The 20,168-nt window shown below is 43.4% G+C and overlaps 2 protein-coding genes across 3 annotated transcripts in view; one reads left to right on the plus strand and one right to left on the minus strand.

The window, feature by feature from the left end:
• The window catches only part of LOC114885280 (cat eye syndrome critical region protein 2), a 158,425-nt gene that overhangs the window by 137,392 nt on the left and 865 nt on the right, over positions 1-20,168 (minus strand). The gene's annotated exons all lie outside the window — the stretch shown is intronic.
• On the plus strand, positions 11,966-12,376 carry LOC114885282 (60S ribosomal protein L36a). The gene has a single exon (XM_029204939.1). The coding sequence runs from the start codon at positions 11,990-11,992 to the stop codon at positions 12,308-12,310; it is 321 nt and encodes a 106-aa protein (XP_029060772.1). The 5' UTR covers positions 11,966-11,989; the 3' UTR covers positions 12,311-12,376.

Here is a 20,168-nt window from a genome sequence, read left to right on the forward strand (position 1 = left end):
CCGCAACTAAAAAAAAGGATACCGCATGCCGCAATGAAGATCCAGTGCAGCCAAAATAAATAAATTAAAAAAAAAAGAACGGTCGCGTTCCTAAAACTTTTGATGTATGTTAAAACACTGAAAAAATTATCTTGTGTTTACATATAAAACGGAAGTTTGGATTTAGATTCCAATTTTTTTCTTCACCTACGTGAAAGCTCTTAAGCTGGGGGTTAAGTCCTCATTGTGGGGATGTCCTGAGCCCTGTATGACATCTAGGACGCCGCCCCCATCGACGAAACACCAGTACTGCCTTCAGATCTCTGGGACCAAAAATGCCTCCACATATTCCCGGAACACTCCCTGGGGATGACGTAGCACCGTGGGTGGGACTGGGACCGCTGTGCTAGATATTCAGCCACTATCCAAGCGTCTCCAACCCTCATATGCAGCCTCATTCGATCTAGAGTTCAGGTCCCGTCAGCTCTCACCTAGGCCACTGCCACAGCCTGGTAATGTGTCTTTCTGGTTCCAATCTGCTCATTCTATATTGAGAACAACTTTTTACTCTCCATTCAATCAACAAATATTTACTGCACACAGATTATATGCCAGACCTGCTCTAAACACTAAATCACATCATTCTCCCCTGCTCAAACTATAATAGTTCATCACCTACAGCAATTTTCAAACAGTGCTCCATTTTTATCTGTTTTATATATTGAGTTCCTGCATAAGATTTCCTTTTAACAAAGTGATTCACAGCTTTAAAAGTTTGAAAACCCCAACCTTCAGGATAAAACCAAATAATCTTCCTATCTAACGATCGCCTCAGCACTAACCTAAGCCTCACCTCCTGCACCCCCATCCACCGTGCAAAGATGGTCCTACAATACCCATATTCCCCCCCCTCTCTGGCACACTGTCTCTCTTCCATGCTTCCACACGGGCTGTCACCCCTGCCAAATGACCCTCTCTCTACACCTACCCACCTGCTGACTCTGCAGCTAGCCTTCCAGGCTCTGGGGAAGCTGTGAAACCTTCTCAATTCCCCTCGACAGGCTCAACTATTAGCTTTTTTTTTTTTAAGCTACTAGCTTCTGCTGTATTGTGCACACTTCCATTTTAACAAACATCTTATTGTACTACAACAGTCTGTTTGAACATCTATCTCTATAATACCTCCAACTAGCTCTTCAATTTTGTGGGCAGCTGACTACATCTTTTGCCTCACTTTCTGGTACCTGTCAGTGTACAGAGCTATCCTCTCAAGGGTAACTTGATTGAGTGATGTTAGTAGGTTTCTCTTCTTCTCAATCAAAAAGATAAATTTCCTTACCCAAGTGATCAAAATAAGTATCACTAACAGTAAACAACTTGAAACTATGCAGCTTCTGATGTGAAACAGTATGTACCCCACAACACATATGAAGTAGTCTTAACAAAAATGTTTACCTTGAATCTAATCTTGAGTTAACAGAAAAATCGAAAACACGGAATATTCTATAAGACAACTGACCGAGACTCTTCAATAGGTACAAAAAGCAAAAAGTCAAGGGACTACTCTAGATGAAAAGGAATTAAATCATATCCAGGTGCAAAGCATGAAACCTTAACCAAAACCAAACCAACGATGAAGGATATTTTTGTGATGGGGGCAGGGTGAGGGTCTGAATATTAGATTAGATAATGTTATGAAATATTATTAAGTAATATTATGGAACAGTTTTTAATTTTCCTTAGAAGTATTAATAGTATTGTGGTTGTACAGGAGAATATTTTTATACTATCCTTAGGCAATGTATGCTGAAGTATTTAAGAGTGAAAGATCATGATGTATGCATGACAAAAAAGTGAATATTTGTGTTTATATATAGTGTGTATACACACATACAGAGAGAGACAGAGGGAAAGAGAAAAGAGAAACAAATGTGGAAAATGATAACTGTTGAATCTAAATGAACACTATTTGGGTGTTAATTGTACCATTCTTTCAAATTTTCTGTAGGTCTGAAATCTTTCAAAATAAAAACTAAATTAAAAAATAAATTCACATAATCAAGTGATTTGTCTACACAACATCAAAATAATGGACTTACTGATTCCTCTTCTCCACTGAACAGACTTTTGTGATGTAATTCAAGAACATTCTAATCTAAGCTTCAGATGAAGTGTTTAATCTATACACTGAAAACACCACAGCCAGGGACTTCCCTGGTGGTCCAGTGGCTAAGACTCCTTGCTCCCAATGCAGGGGGCCTGGGTTCGATCCCTGGTCAGGGAACTAGATCCTGCACGCCACAATGAAGATCCAACACAGCCAAATAAATAATATTAAAAAAACAAACAAACAAACAAAAAAACACCACAGCCACACAATGAAGTACAGGCTCCAAACCTCAAACTCTCCGAGGCTGCAAGACCTCTGCTTCTAGTTCCTGCTTCTCTTTCATGTCCTGGTTCTGTGTAACTGCTCACGTGGACAGTCAGTCAGAAGAACTAGTCATCTCACTCAATGTGGCCATTAACTAGCCAAGTAACCTTGGGCGAGCTACTGAGTCCACATTTTCGGGTGTGCATCACTCACTTGAGGGACGACCAGCAAATTACCTTCTGGCTCTGCGGTCTTGAACCCAGTCTTACTTTCTTAACTGACATTTTCATAATCACAGATTCATTTGCAGTTCTAAGAAATAATACAGAGAAACTTGTGAACTTTGCTCACTTTCCTCCAGCGCTAACATTCTCCACAACTATAGCATTACCACCAGGGTATGGTAGTGATTTCAATACCATCCACTGATCTTTTTCCAATTTCTCCAGTTTTACTTGTACTAATCTGCATATGAGTGCGCATTCACAACTTTTTATCCCATTAATCATTAAGTACTGGAGGAAGCGACTGTAAAATAAGCAAACTGATTGTTTCTGCTTTGTAAATTATCTTGTACCAACTATTTCAATAAACTACTCTTTATTTTCATCATCAAATTCCTTCCTTCAGAGGAAAAGCTAACACACACAATGCCAATGCTTCTGCAGCACCACTGCAGCCAACTTTTGAGGAAAATCCCCTTTCAACAACCTAGAAGGAAGATTTGTCTTTTCCAACACAGAATGATTCTCTATGCTCCAGAATTAAGCTGGAAAAAGAAATCAGAACTTTACTTCTAAGGATTAGTCCTCTAGACTGTCCCAGACAAAACAGTTCCATGCAAATAGAGAAATACCACTTACTTCTTAGAAATTAAATGAAGAGCAATAAAAATACTTCTCATACACTATCAACAAAACATGCAAAAAGCAACTATAAAACCTCTAGAAGAAAACACAGAAGAAATTCTTGGTGATCTTAGGTTAGGCTATGATTTCTTAAATATGATGCCAAAAGCATGATCCAAAAAAGAAAAACTGGATAAATTTGGACTTCTCAAATTTAAAATGTTCTGCCATTCAAGAGACACTTTTGGAGGATTCCCTGGTGGCCTAGTGGTTAGGATTCCGGGCCTTCACAGCTGTGGCCCACGTTTAATCCCTGGTCAGGGAACTGAGATCCCGCAAGCCACAAGGTGCGGCCAAAAAAAAAAAGAGAGAGCGAGATACACTGTTAAAAAAAGACAAGCCCCAGAATAGGAGAAAATATTTTCCCAGTGTGTATCTTATAAAGAACTTCTATTGCAAATAAATGAAGAACTCTCAAAACTCAATATTAAGAAAACAACTCAAGTTTTCAAATGGGCAAGAGATTTTAAAAGATACTTCTCCAAAGTATTAGGGATGGCAAATAAGCACATGGAAAAACTCTCAGTACAATTAGTCATGAGATAAATGTAAATTCAAAACACAATGAGATAGCAGTGCACACCTATTAGAACAGCTTTCAAAACAACACTGACAGTAACAAACACTGGATGCAGAGGAACTGAGAGGCTCACACACTGCTGGGGGAAACACCAGAAACTGCCAAACTGCTCTCCAAAGTGAACCGCGTATTTACCAGGACTCAACAACCCTACTCCTAGGTATTCAGGCTAACAGCTGTGTGTGAATACTTAGGCAACTTTATGTGTGATCACCTGAACCAGAAACAGCTCAAACGTTCTTCTACTGGTGAATGGATAAACAAACTGGTTTGCCCCAACACTGGAATATTATTTGGCAATAAAAGGAATGAAGCGCTGACACATGCCACAACAGGGACTAGCCTCAAATGCACTCTGCCAAGTAAAAGACACCAAACTCAAAGGGCTACATACTGTACGATTCCACTTATACGACAGCGTAAATGACTGCATTTCCTAGAGGAAATGGTCAATTACCAAGTGGCATAAGGAAAATTTCTTGCGGGATGAAGCTGTTCTATACCTTGATTGGGGTAGTGGTTATACAACTGTAAAAAGCCACAGAAATGTACACCAAACATGAGGGTGTTCATATATATAAATTATACATCAATTAAAATAATTTAAAAGGAAATTTGTTTGGAAAACAATTTGGCAGGTTCTTATAAAGTTAAATATACACTTACATACAACCCAGCAATTCACAGCTACATATTTACTCAAGAGAACTGAGAACAAATAACCACACAAACACCTGTGATATATGTATATGTGAATATACTCAGCACTTATATTCAGTTGCCAAACCTGGAAACAACCCAAATGTCCATCAATAGGAGAACAACAGGAAATTGGATAACCTGCAGTACAGCCATACTATGGAATACTATTTAGCAGTGAAAAGATTAACCACTGAGACACAACTATATGGATGCATCTTAAAATCATGCTGACTGAAAGAAGCCAGATACAAAGGAACACAGACTGTAAGATTATTTATGTGAAATTTTAGAAATGGCCAACTAATCTACAGTCACAGAAAGCAGACCAGTGACTGAGACCAAAGTGGGAGTCAACTGCCACAAGACACAAAGAAAATTTGGCGGGGACACAAATGTTCCATACTTTTTTTTTTTTTAATTTATTTTTGGCTGTGCTGCACAGCTTGCGGGATCTTATTCCCTGACCAGGGATGGAACCTGAACGCACGCCCTCGGCAGTGAAAGCACAGAGTCCTAACCACTGGACCACCAGGGAACTCCCCCAAAATGTTTGTGGTTTTTTTTTTTTTTAATAGATTTATTTATTTTTGGCTGCATTGGGTCTTCGTTGCTGCGCGCGGGCTTTCTCTAGTTGCTGCGAGCTGGAGCTACTCTTTGTTGCGGTGTACGGGCTTCTCATTGTGTTAACTTCTCTTGCTACGGAGCACAGGCTCTAGGTGCGCAGGCTTCAGTAGTTGTGGCTCGAGGGCTCTAGAGCGCAGGCTCAGTAGTTGTGACATACAGGCTTAGTTGCTCCGCGGCATGTGGGATCTTCCCGGACCAGGGCTCGAACCTGTGTCCCCTGCATTGGCAGGAGGATTCTTAACCACTGCGCCACCAGGGAAGCACCTCCCCCCACAAAATGTTCTATATCTTGATTGGAGTAGTGGTTGTTACAAGGGTGCATGCGTTGGTCAAAACTCAAACTACACATTTAAAAAAGGTGCAACTTTACTGTATTTAAATTAGAATTAATAAAATTGATTTAAAAACACCATGTTAATGAACAATCTGAAAATGAAAAACAATTCCACTCACAAATACCATCAAAAAGAAAATATTTCAGAATATATTTAACAAAAGCACAAAAACTTACACTCAGAAAATTGTAAAACATTGTTCAAAGAAATTAAAAATGGGAAAACACCCCATGTTCATGGATTAGAAGACTTATTGTTAAAATGGCAATACCCCCTACACTGATCAACAGATTCAACCAAATCCTTATCAAAATCCCAGCTGCTATCTTCACAGAAATTGACAAGCCGATTCTAAAGGGACCTGGTGTAGCCAAAACAATCCTGAAAAGGAACAGAGGACCCACACTCCTGAATTTCAACACTCACTACAAACCATCATTAATCAAGACAGTGTTAGTACTCGCACAAGGACAGACGTATAGATCAGTGAAACAGAATTCAGGGTCTAGAAATAAACCTATATATATATCCATGGTCAACTGATGTTTGACAAGGGTGCCAAGACACTTTGATGGGGAAAGGACAGTCTTTTCAACAAATGGTGCTGGGGCAGCTGGACAGCCACCTGAGAAAGAATGAAGTTGAACCCTTACCTCACGTCATAAGTAAAAATTAATGCAAAGTGGATCAAAGACCAAAATACTATAAAACTATGCTACATGTTATAAAACTCTCAGAAGAAAACATGGGGTATAATCTTCATGACCTTGGATTTAGCAAAGGATGCTTAGATATGACATCAAAAGCATGAGCAACAAAAGAAAAAATAGATCAATTTAAAGCTTTTGTTCTTCAGGGAATTCCCTGGCAGCCCAGTGGTTAGGACCGGCGCTTTCACTGCCGGGGCCTGGGTTCAACCCCTGGTTGGGGAACTAAGATCCTGCAAGCCATGTGGCGCGGCCAAAAAGAAAAATTGAAAAAATTTTGGGGAAAAAAAAAAACCAACTTTGTTCTTCAAAGGACACCATTAAGAAAGTAAAGACGACCCACAGAATGGGAGAAAATATTTGCAGATCATATATCTGATAAGGGACTTATGTCTAGGATATATAAAGAACTCTGATAACTCCACAATAAGAAGACAGCCCAATTTTAAGATGGGCAAAGAATCTGAATACGTATTTCTCCAAGAAAGATACATAAATGGCCAATAAGCAAATGAAAAGACTCTCAGCACCATTAGTCATCAGGGAGATGCACATCAAGACCACATCGAGATACTACTTCACACTAACCAGATGGCTAGACTCAAGGAGTCAGATAACAAGAATGTGGAGAAACTGGAACCCTCATATACTGCTGGTAGAAACAGAAAATGGTACAGCCTCTTTGGTAAACAGGCAGTTTCTCAAATGATTAAACACAGTTACCATATGACCCAGCAACTCCACTCCTGGGTATATACCCAAGTGAACTGAAAACGTGTCCACACACAAAAAAGTACACCAATGTTCACAGCAGCACTGTTCATAAAGCCAAAGGTGGAAACAACCTAAATATCCATCAACAGGTAAACACAGCACCACATATCCATGCAATGGGATGTTATCATTCAGCTATGAAAAGGAATGAAGCACTGATCTACAACATGGATGAGCCTTGAAAAAATGATGCTGAGTGAAAAAAGCCAGTCACAGAAGACCCTATACTGTATGATCCCATTCATTATGAAAACTCAGAAGAGGGTATCTATAGAAACAGAAAGTAGATTAGTGGTTGCTCGTGGCTGGGGAGGGAGATGGGAAATAGAGGTGGTAACAGCAAAGGGTATGGGTTCTTTCTGAGGTACTGAAAATGTTCTAAAATTGACTGTGGTGATGGCTGTACCCATCTATGAATACACTAAAACCAAAATTATACTCTAAGTGGGTGAATTGTATGGAATATGAATTATGTCTCTATAAAGCTATTAAAAACCTGTACTCAGCAATCACTTTAATCCCCGTAAGCATGTGACTGATTTTCTTTTTACAATTTTATTGCCTTTTGACTTCAAAATAAGTAAATGAGCAATCTCACTAACATATCTTTATTATTTAATTCCTTTCTTCCAAATGATCCTGTTAAAACATTATCATAATTCAAAATCTAATGAGAACTTCCTAGTGGTCCAGTGGTTAAGACTCCACGTTTCCACTGCAGGTGGCACAGGTTGAGCCCTGGTAGGAGAAGATCCCACATGTCTGGCAAAAAAAAAAAAAAACTAAAAGGAGAAAAAAAACTTAATGATAATAGTTACCAGGTGTAGAAATCTGTGTGTGCCAGGCCCTCCTATGCCTCAGCTCATTTGAATCTCAGCATAATCCTATGGAATAAGCCAGTAACTTGCCAACGAAGAAGCTGAGGCTCAGAGAGGCAGCTTGCCCACACCTTAAGCACAGCCTGGACTGGAGCCAGTATTATTCCAACGAACTCTCTTTTTTCCTTATTATTTCACCTAATACACTTGCAGCTTGAAATTTAAATCATTTTACCAATTTTTCCTTATTACTAGGATAAATGGGTTGGCTTCAACCTGCTTAAAAACTATCCGCCTGGGACTTCCCTCCTTGTGCAGTGGTTAAGAATCCACCTGCCAATGCAGGGGACACGGGTTCGAACCCGGTCCGGGAAGATCCCACATGCCACGGAGCAACTAAGCCTGTGCGCCCCAACTACTGAGCCTGCACTCTAGAGCCCGCGAGCCTCAACTACTGAGGCTGCGTGCCACAACTACTGAAGCCCACGCGCCTAGAGCCCGCGCTCGGCAACAAGAGAAGCCACTGTAATAAGAAGCCCGTGCACTGCAACGAAGAGTAGTCCCCACTCACCCCAACTAGAGGAAGCCCGCGCGCAGCGACCAAGACCCAACGCAGTCAAAAATGAATGAATGAAAAATTTAAAAAAAAAACTAACCCCCTAACAACCAAACAAATGTGTGATCCGGGATAGAGGTGAGGGACAACATCTCTAAAAGTCACTGTGGGGACAGGTGAGGATGCCTGGATATGGATGTTATTACAAAATTATTGTTAATTTTCTTAAATGTGAACATGCTGATGTGGTCATGTGGGAGAGTGTCCCTATTTTTATGAAGCACATGGCAAAGTATTTTGGGGGGGAGGGAAGTAACATCACATTGCCAACTTACTGTCTAATGGTTCAACAAAAAAGGGACTTCCCTGGTGGTGCAGTGGTTGAGAGTCCGCCTGCCAATGCAGGGGACACGGGTTCGAGCCCTGGTCCGGGAAGATCCCACGTGCTGTGGAGCAACTAAGCCCGTGCGCCACAACCACTGAGCCTGTGCTCTAGAGCCCGTGGGCCACAACTACTGAAGCCCGCGCACCTAGAGCCCGTGCTCTGCAACAAGAGAAGCCACCGCAATGAGCAGCCCACACACCACAACGAAGAGTAGCCCCAGCTCACCACAACTAGAGAAAGCCCGCGCGCAGCAACGAAGCCCCAACACAGCCAAAAATAAATTAATTAAAAATAAGTAAATAAATCAAAATTTAAAAGTAAAGAAAACATAAAGCTAATGTGGTAAAATGTTACCAACCGGTGAATCTAAAGTAAAGGTATGCAGGGCTCACCTCTATTTGTCTTCAAACTTCACTGTATGTTTGAAACTTCTCAAAGTATAAAGAAAAAATAAGATCTGAAGCTTTAAAAAATTATTTCACTTTGTGAAAATTACTATATCAAATGCTTATTCACTTAGATGAAATTTCCAAGAAAAAAAATTTATAAAATTATACTCTTATCAGACACAGTTTTGAATCAAACACTTAAAATCTGTGAATGAAAACTATGAATGCCAACTTCTAAATGTAAAAAGAATGATGTAATTTGAAAATAACTATTTGGCAACTATGATGTACTGATTGACTCAGGCAAAGCAGCATGCAAGGATTAAAATGGGTGAAATGTTGATGAGAAACAGGATGTTTACACAGCCTCTCCCCACCAGGTATGCACTAATTATAAGAGAAAAACAGTAACTTCACAGAGGAGAGAGCTGGCAGACACCACCTCAAACCAAGCAATGAAAGTTAATAATAACCATCACCATGGGACCAAGTGACATCACGTGACTCCTGATATGATGCCCTAAGGACACACCACTTCTTTAGTACACCTGCCAAAACACAGAACCTGAATCTCATCATGAGAGTGCATACAACAAACCCAAATTGAGGGACAGTCTCAATTCCAAAAGGTCAAGGTTATGAAAGACAAAAACTAAAAAACCACTCTAGGCTAAGGGAGCCGAAAGAGACCCAATAGTTAAATGCAACACATGATCCTAGATTGAAAACCCTAGCCAGCAAAATAATTTCTAAAATAATACTGTATTTAAAATCATAAAAATATATAAATTATACATTAATATTTTGGGGTCAGTTGACAATATGATATACTATTATCTAGAAATTTTATTCAGTATTAATTCCCTGATTTTGATAATTGTACTATGGTTATGTAAGAAAATGTCTGTGTTTTTAAGGCATAAAAACACAGAAGTGTTTAGGAGTAAGGGGTATCATGTCTGCAACTTACTGTCAGGGAACAGACCAGTGGTTCCCAGAAGCAGGGGTGGGTGTAATGGGTAAAGGGGGTAAACAGGCACAAGCCTCCATTTATAAAACAAGTAAGTCGTGGCGATGTAATGTACAGCATGGTGACCATGGTTAACAACACTGTACTGTACAAGCAAAAGGTGCTGAGAGTAGATCTTAAAAAGTTCTCATCACAAGAAAAGAAATTTGTAGCTATGTGCAGTGTGGGATGTTAACTAGACTTGCTGTGGTGATCAGTTCTTAACATATGCAAATATGGAATCATTATACTGTTCACCTGAAACTAATGTTGTATGTCAATTGTATCTCAATTTTAAAAAAGGATAGGTGGATGCATGAGAAACACCAAGCAGTGCCTGGAGTGCCCACAGTGGGCACCAAATTCATGTTAGCTTTTGTCATGAAATGCAAGATAAAAATTGACTATGAAGAAAATTCAAAACTTAAGACTTCAAATATAGAGGGTAATAAGAGAAGTCTAATGAACAAAAACACTAATTCTATCTTGGGAAGAAAACAATCTTTCTGTTCATGGCTGTTATGATAGTAAACAACTAAAAATAACCTCAATGCTCCACTGAGGATTGGTTAAATAAATCAGAGCATGAACGCTCCACAGCTATTAAAGTCATAACGTATGCTATGAAAGGGCATCCTGTGTCATGTAATATTGTTAACTGAATAAAACAGGATTCAGAAGTCTACGTAAAAGTATGAGCCTACGTTTATAAAATATTTAATACACACACATGGAGAAAAGGGAGGGGGCAAGGAGTACAGAGTCCCTCCGATGCTTGGGGGTTCCTGCAGGATGGACACCAATGTGCTGGGGCTGGAGCCTTCCTATTAATTCCCCTAATGCTGGGTCTCTCTCCAGTTTCTGCTCCTTCACATGCAAGAATTTGGTTTGCATCGAGGCTTCTCACTGTGACCTTTTTTTTTTTTTTTTGCGGTACGCGGGCCTCTCACTGTTGTGGCCTCTCCTGTTGCGGAGCACAGGCTCCGGACGCGCAGGCTCAGCGGCCATGGCTCATGGGCTCAGCCGCTCCGCGGCATGTGGGATCTTCCCAGACCGGGGCACGAACCCGTGTCCCCTGCATCAGCAGGCAGACTCTCAACCACTGTGCCACCAGGGAAGCCCTCACTGTGACCTTTTAACTGCTTTTCCACACTAACTTGATAACCCTCGTATTTCCTAGGTTACAATCCCAAGAATGGGAATTTGATTGATCCAGTTCATCTTTTCTTGCAAGATGTGTCAGATTACCAGCCAGGATATAGACTTACTTCAGCCGGGAGGAGGGAAAAGGAGCAAAGGGCAGGTAGAGCAGCCAGATAACCTCCAAAAATTTTTGTAGAGCTAGGTGGCAGATAAGACAAACAAATAAACAGAAGAACTACTCCTTTCTGTTGAGCTGTCACTTCCCCAGGTGTGGGGAACTGTGATTAGAATGAAGCATCACATTGATACGTGACTATCTTATTTGTACATCAACTCCCATTATGGAAGAATGAGTCCCACTAAGTAGTAGTCATACAAATCATTAAATACTTAACAGAGAAAAACTAAAAACTGAAGAATTCCAAACAATCAATAGGTAAGCAAAAGTAAATCTAAAATTCTAATGATAAAAGGGGTACATTTCTGGGCCCAGATTTTCAGTTTCATTTTCCTATACAGGAAGCTAAAATAAGGAGCAACTGGCAATCCTAGTGGTGTCACTACCACCCCACTCCCAACAATCAGAAGGGGATAGAAGAGTGAAGAGGACTGCTAGTATAAGACAGGGAGGAGAATTTGGAAACAAGCTGACTCTTCTTTAAAAAGCAGGGGACAGGCTTTCCGTGCCGATAGCGCTCTCGCAAACATGGTGAACGTTCCTAAAACCCGCCGGACTTTCTGTAAGAAGTGTGGCAAGCACCAACCCCACAAAGTGACACAGTACAAGAAAGGCAAGGATTCTCTGTATGCCCAGGGAAAGCGGCGTTATGACAGGAAGCAGAGTGGCTATGGTGGGCAGACTAAGCCAATTTTCCGGAAAAAGGCTAAAACTACAAAGAAGATTGTGCTGAGGCTTGAATGTGTTGAGCCGAACTGCAGATCTAAGAGAATGCTGGCTATTAAGAGATGCAAGCATTTTGAGCTGGGAGGAGATAAGAAGAGAAAGGGCCAAGTGATCCAGTTCTGAGCTTCATATTTTGTTTTGTTATGAAGGCAATAAACATTTGAGATTGTCTTAAAAAAAAAAAAAAAAGCAGGGGATAGGCTGTCCTACAATTGACCTCTTCAGTACAGCACTAAAACATTAACCTAGGAGGAACTGGGGTTTCTTTTTATAATATTACATATTACTCGTGAAAAAGTTTTTCTAAAAAGTTCATTCTTGGGCTTCCCTGGTGGCTCAGTGGTTAAGAATCCGCCTGCCAATGCAGGAGACACGGGTTCAAGTCCTGGTCTAGGAAGATCACACATGCCCCGGACCAACTAAGCCCGTGTGGCACAACTACTGAGCCTGCACTCTTGAGCCCATGAGCCACAACTACTGAGCCCGTGTGCCACAACTACTGAAGCCCACGCGCCTAGAGCCCATGCTCCACAACAACAGAAGCCACCGCAATGAGAAGCCTGCACACCACAACGATGAGTAGCCCCAGCCCACCGCAACCAGAGAAAAGCCCGCGTGTGGCAATGAAGACCCAATACAGCCAAAATAAATAAAATAATTTTTTTTTAAAAAGTTCATTCTTTTCCACCATTCTCTTAAGCATCCTAGAGAGCTCTTTTCGTCTCTCATTCCAGGACAATGTAGTTTTAGCCTTTCCCTCTTCCTTTTCCCAACAGCCTTCTCTGAAGTCATCTCCAGCCTCTTCAAATCACCAACTCAACATACAATTGATTTTCAATTGTAATTTTCCTGTACTTCCCTGCATCACTCAGCAATGCAGACCTTGGAGCTATGCAAACCATCCTGTAACCACTCGCAGACCACTGCCTGAGCGCTTAAGGACATTGTCACTGAGCAGCATACCTGCCAGGATCCTCCAGACCATGTGTTATAGGACAGTCCACAGAGTTTTTTAAGTCACTGTGAGTACAGCATTCCATTACTTGCAGCCAAAAACATCCTTACCAGATACCACCCTCTCTATGCACCCAACACTGTCAGTCACCTAGTCGCACTATTCAAAGCCAGTGACGAAGGTCCCTTCCTGTTACCGCTACCTGCAGCATTTCACAACCACTCCACTCCTAGAGTTAAGCCCAGTTACCAATACCAGACTTAATCTAAAACATTTAATACCCAGGACATTCTTAGTCTAAAACTTTGTTGTCATTCTTGCCCAAAACTTCACTGCCTGAATAAAAAAGATTAACACGGGGGCTTCCCTGGTGGCGCAGTGGTTGAGAGTCCGCCTGCCGACGCAGGGGACGCGGGTTCCTGCCCCGGTCCGGGAAGATCCCACATGCCGCGGAGTGGCTGGGCCCGCGAGCCACGGCCGCTGAGCCTGCGCATCCGGAGCCTGTGCTCCGCAACAGGAGAGGCCACAACAGTGAGAGGCCCGCATACCGGGGAAAAAAAAAAAAAAAAGATTAACACGAGTGGGCCTGGCATTCCAGGCTTGCTGCAGCGTCTCACCTCCTGTCTGTCAACCTCATTTTTCACTAGCCCTCCAAATGAGAGAACTCTGATTGCAATGCGCTTACTCACTGTGACCTCCCCCCCCCAGCCCTGCCTTCCACAAGAAGCACGTCACTCATGAGCCCTGTGGCCTCTGAGCTCCTGCAGCCATCGCTGCCACCCAGCCATTCACCCTTTCCTCCCTCACAACATACTCTAATTCCCCAGGGCAGCAGAAGAGCCACCTGGTCCCATACCTCTGCAATTATTCTAGGGCCGTTAATGTTAATAAGATGACAATAACAGACAGAAGGGAGACTGGGAGTCTAGATTCCCCTTTTGTTTGTAATTCCACTATCACTTTGAAGGCTTGCATAGTACAGAAATCCAAGTAGAGTTATAGATAATGAAGAGGGCTCCATCACCAAAAGTGATGAAACTCTAGTGGTATAAGGACACAGGCATCCTCGACATTGTTTCTGAGAGACACGTTTTCCATTATGTTGTTAAAGCAGGCATCCAGCCTCCCTTACCGGATGTTGGGGACCGGGAGGGGAACGTTCTAACAACGTGTGGGATACTAACCCAAATCCTACCAGCCTAAGAGTGAAAAAAATTAAATCCCTTAATTATGGCACAAGTGAAATTTCTCTAAGTCACCTTCCCCCTATATAACAGTGTCCCCTAAGCAAAGAACTCCAGGACACCGATTATAAAAATTGTCTCCCACACCTAAAAGACTCTGCAAACACAACCTTCAGAGAAACAGAAGAAACACAATGGGAATGGGGGTGAGAAAAGATCTGCTAAAGAAGTAGGTCTGCTAATTTAACACACTTTCTGTCAAGCAAATCACCGTCCTCAGTGCACTGCTGCTGAAACAATGACGACTCAGGGAGGGGTGTTTATTAAAAGCAACTGGCCTGGAGAAAACACTCTCCGCTCCAGCTGACCAATCACACCACTCTCAGCTGTAAGAACTTACTCCATTCTCGGCAATTATTAACAGGAGTTGATTTGAAGGTTCAGCATTAAAAACATGAAGAGTTTAGAGTAACCGTGGCTCCACCGCTGCCTCTGTTTTCACTTAACTTGGGGGGTCATGGGGGGCAAAGAAGGAGGCACAGTCTGTGGTGACACCATTCACACGTTCAGTCCAGGGGCCACACTCATGCAGCCAAGCCACGCGCTGAAAGCCGTAGCGGCTCGGCCGGGGGCCAAACCTGAAGTGACCATGACAGTGTGAGACGTACCAGAACACGACCATGTGCCTGGACCAGCCAAATGCCCATCTTCCAGTCCACGCGAGATCAGGACACGAAACTTTCCGTACATTTCTACATAAGCCGCACCCCGTTTCCCACGGGAGTGTGGATAACCTGCGTCACGGAGTCACTACCGGGCAAGGTGGCGTAGGGGCCAGACCCCACACCGCCGGCCGCCGGGACTCCTGGGCGCCCGCGAGCCCGCAGCGTGTCCTGCACACGGCTCGGGCCGCCACCACGCAACCTTCGCTCCTGACCAAAACGAAGCCGCATATGCACCCACGACGCGCGCGCGGTGCCGCATGAGCGGAGACCCCACGGGAAGGCGAGCGCCCCGCGGAACAGTTACACACCTCTTACAGCCTGAGGGGCTGCGTCCCGGCAGGCAGGCGGGCGCGCACACGCACGCACGCTAGCCCCCCTCCCGCTGCCGTCTCCGGTCCTGGGAGGCCCGAGGGAGGTCCCCGCTTCGTCCCTCAGGAGTCGCAGCGCCCTCTCCGCAACAACCCCCCCAACCAATCCTCTTCCCCTAAACGACTCCAAGAAAAGAATTAACAAAGCATCTGTTTCCCAGATTTCTGACATGCAGTTGCTGATGACGGCACACCAAGCACAGCTAACTCCTTTCAACCCTACACATAAAAACATCACAGGTTCGCACCCAGGACGGGGACTCCCTGTAGGGAGGGGCCCCCGCCCGCCTCAGGGCCCGGGGTTCTTCGTGTGACCGCGGAGGGCGGACTCTGGGAGGCACCACGTCCTTGGCTGCACGCGGCCCCACCACTCACGCGGCTGTAGTCCGGCCCCGAATGTCACAGCGCGAGGTTGGGAGAATCCTGAGCTTGGTACCACCATCCAACTACTCCTGTCTCGATCTAAGAACTACGGTAAAAAACCTTCCCGAGTTTTCTGGTATAAGCTAGTATTTGTTAGAGGCTCCTGTAGAGAAGACATGATGAAAGGATCCAAGAAAGAGTCCAATGAAACAGGAAAATACAGGGAAGCGGAGAACAGATATCTGCAAAGTTTCACCGTCAAATGAGAGGCAAGCCCCAGGCCAGAACCTTCAACCGGTCTCCACTCAAAGTTGTAAGTGTGAATGCTGTTCAATTTAAGTGAACAAACAGAAGCGAACTGAAAAGAACAGAATTCAAGACCTTCATCCTCCTTTATGAGTTCCTCATAATCTCAAAATACAAAATCTTAGTTTGAGGACCTCGAAGACAGTGAAAACATCAATTAAGCTACCCTCAAAGTAATGTATATGCAGACAAGATCTCCACAGAAAAACAAATTCATATAACCCACAAACACATCAAGTATGGATTTGCAGCTTTAGTTTGGTACAAAATTAATTTGTAAGACACGGACCCCAACACAGCTCATAACTTTGGTCCTAACCAGGGAGGTCGGTAACTTTCTGGATCAGATACCTGTGCCCTGCATGCTGAGAAACATCCGAAGGAAATCGTAGGCACGCTGGACAGAGGAAAAACCTAGCAATCACCTAGTCCACAATTGCCTTTTTATAGATTGGGGCATCTGAAACCAAGTGATCTGCCTAAGATCACAGCTCCAGTTAATGACACAGGTGGGCCCACAGTCCAGGTTTTTGGCTCTCTCTGCTTGATCCCTTTTGAAAGTATTTTCAATCCCATCAACTAGATCTAAGCCCATCTAGTCAGAAGCTGTGCCCTCTGTCCCCGGGGCTCTGTCCACACCCACTTTTCACCTGACCCGCCCTGCGCACTGGCGGGTTTCCCAGCACTCTGCCAGAGCCCCTCATGCTTACCCCCAGCCCAACACACCACGAGAATCCAGCACTCGGCTTCTCCTGATCGAAGGGCAGATAGGCGGTGGTACCAAATGCTGCCATGCTGCCAGGTCGTATTTTAGGCTTCCCCTCTGTGTTCCAGAAAATTAAGCAAGACCAAACTGAACTTCCGTGGTAGAGCAAGCCAGGTGCTAACATGGTCTGTCCTTCAGAGATGAGAGGTTATTACCCTTTCTACAACTGGAGAAGCTCCCAGTTTGAAGCTTTGAAGCTTCACATGCAGCCAAGTGAAGATGAAGAAGAGGACTTCCTCTTCAAGACACTGGTCTAAGCAGAAAAGGAGCTAGTGTTCACTTTGGGTTGAGTGACACTCTGACGGAGCAGTCCCCTTTTTAGGGTTTCAAGATCTGCCCCTCTGGAATTCCCATCCTGTTCTTGGCCTTCCCTCCTCAGAGAAGGGGCACACCCTGAGTCTTAGAAAACATTTATCACCTGGTATTTTCCATTCAATAGGTTACTCTGACATACTAATTTTTCTTTTTTTGGCAGCGCCGCGCGGCATGTGGGATCTTAGTTCCCTGACCAGGGATCGAACCTGCACCCCCTGCAGTGGAAGCGCAGAGTCTTAACCACTGGACCGCCAAGAAAGTCCCACAAACTACTAGTTTTTAAATAATCTTAAATCCCCTATTTCCTTCAGTCCTGCTCAAATGCCATCTTCTCAATGAGGCCACCCACACCTAATCACCCTATTTTAAATTCCAACAACCTACCCCCTCAACTTGGCTCTCTCTATGCCAATTTGTTTATTATTATCTGTCTCCTTCCACTAAAGAGGGCAGGTATTTTTTTGTTATGTTCACATCTGTACCTCCAGCACCTAATAAACTGCATCTAGCACATAATGGATGCTCAATAATTATTTGCTGAAAGAAACAAATGAAATCATGAACTTGTCCCTCTGTATTCAGCAGAAGTTTTTGTTTTTCTTTTAATTATTTTATTTATTTATTTACTTTTGGCTGCATTGGGTCTTCCTTGCTGTGCGTGGGCTTTCTCTAGTTGCAGAGAGCTGGGGCTACTCTTCATTGCGGTGTGCGGGCTTCTCATTGTGGTGGCTTATCTTGTTGCAGAGCACGGGCTCTAGGCACACGGGCTTCAGTAGTTGTGGCTTGGGGGCTGTAGAGCACAGGCTCAGTAGCTGTGACACACGGGCTTTGTTGCTCCGCAGCATGTGGGATCTTCCCGGACCAGGGCTCGAACCTGCATCCCCTGCACTGGCAGGCGGATTCTTAACCACTGCGCCAGCAGGGAAGTCCCAGCAGAAGTTTTAAAAAGGATCTTCTGAACCCCACGTTATTAAGAACCAAAGAACTGTACATTTGCACTGTGGAATCTTGGCCATTACTTCTATGTCTAGCCCTTCATTTTATAGATGGTGAAAATTAAAGTAGAAGCAGTGCGATGTAGCAGCAGTAGCAAAGAATTTGGTATCAAAGAACCTGAGATCCAGGTGAGAGTCTGTGCAAGAAACGTAGCCTCTCTAACCTTCCAATTTCCTCATCTGCAAAATTAAGGTAATTCCTACCTCCCAGTGATGGTTAAGGATGGCTATGAATAAAATAACATTTGGAACATGTACAAAGTACTATACAAGTGTCCTTTTTCATTAGGCTGTTTGACCTGCCGAAGGTCACAGACATAGTCAGGGGCAAAGTTTCCTAACTCCTGGTCCAGGGCATCTTGTGTTGTGAAACTAGCCTTCTGGTTCCCCTACTCAAGGCCAACTTAAATCTTTCATCTAGTTTAAGGCCTTTTCACCTTCGTATGGTTGGAATCTCTTTCAAAATTTGATGGAAGTGACAAAGTACACATACGTACACCAACACAAAGTCTCCTATAACCCATCCTTGGGCCCCAGGCTCAGAGACCACTGATAGGCCTGATGTACTAATAAGTTACTCTCAGCAAGTTCTATCACTTATTTTCATGTTTAATAATTCATGCCTAGAGCTCTTGATTCAAGAGGCTGGATCCAAGGAAACACCAACAGGAACCCGAATTAAAGACACTGCCCCCAGATCATCATGCTGATGAGGGACTTAACCCACATACAACCACAACCAGGAAGGCAAAGGATTCTGTACTCAAAGCAGGAAGCTCAAGAAAAAAAAGTAGACAGGACCATCACATTATTTTCATCACGCCGCTACTATATGAACCAGGTAATTCTACGTGACCATTTTCAAAGAACCACCTGGAAGCCCCATGGTTGGTTTCTTCTCTAGAGAAAATATGCCCAAAATGTTTATGATGGGATTCCCCCCTGCAACCCACCCTACACCCACCATGATTAACTCCAGACCAGATTACTGAAGATCGTCTATCGTCCCTTACCTTACTCTGGTTAAGTAAGACAAGCTACTCACTGTAAAGATCACTTGGCTAGCAGGAAAAAAATTAGTACTAAATCTTTTTTTTTTTCCCCTAATAAATTTACTTATTTATTTATTTTTGGCTGTGTTGGGTCTTCGTTGCTGCACGCGGGCTTTCTCTAGTTGTGGTGAGCAGGGGCTGCTCTTCGTTGCAGTGCGCAGGCTTCTCATTGCAGTGGCTTCTCTAGTTGTGGAGCACGGGCTCTAGGCATGTGGGCTTCAGTAGCTGCAGCACGCGGGCTCAGTAGTTGTGGCTCATGGGCTCTAGAGCGCAGGCTCAGCAGTGGTGGCGTCCTGGCTTAGTTACTCCACAGCATGTGGGATCTTCCCAGACCCAGGGCTCGAACCTGTGTCCCCTACACTGGCAGGCGGATTCTTAACCACTACACCACCAGGGAAGTCCCAGTACTAAATCTTTCGGGAGATCAATTCACCATTCTTCACTCTCGAATCAGGACAAAACATAACCAGTCTAACCTACTAGAATGTTAAACAATTACAGAACACTTGATGTAAATGAAGTGGTTCCGAATCTGATAATTTTCTGAGGCAAAGAAGGTGCGCCATGAGCTTCTTTGGTAACCCGTCCAGGTAAGCAGCTAGTTATAGAGATTTCATAATACCAACTGCTGAATTCAGTATCATTCATCTACTGTTGTCCAGCTACACCTCAATCTCCTCCTCTGAAAAATCAAACCACCACTTAATCCAGGGCACAAAAACACGTGTGAGCATGTTTGGGAATTTCTAAATATGTTAACAGCTAACAGCTTTTATCCCTGAGTGGTGGGATACAATGTTAACAGTTAATAGCTTTTATCTCTGAGTGGTGGGATTATGGGTGATTTAAGTCTCCTACCTATATTTTATATAATGATTTTCAAGTCTTCTATAACGATTATGCATTGTTTTTAAAATCAGAAATTTTGAACTTAAAGCGTATCTACACATTC

This window comes from Monodon monoceros, unplaced genomic scaffold (assembly GCF_005190385.1).
Source record: "Monodon monoceros isolate NGI ecotype Baffin Bay Population unplaced genomic scaffold, NGI_Narwhal_1 Super_Scaffold_6, whole genome shotgun sequence".
Taxonomy (NCBI): Eukaryota; Metazoa; Chordata; class Mammalia; order Artiodactyla; family Monodontidae; genus Monodon; species Monodon monoceros.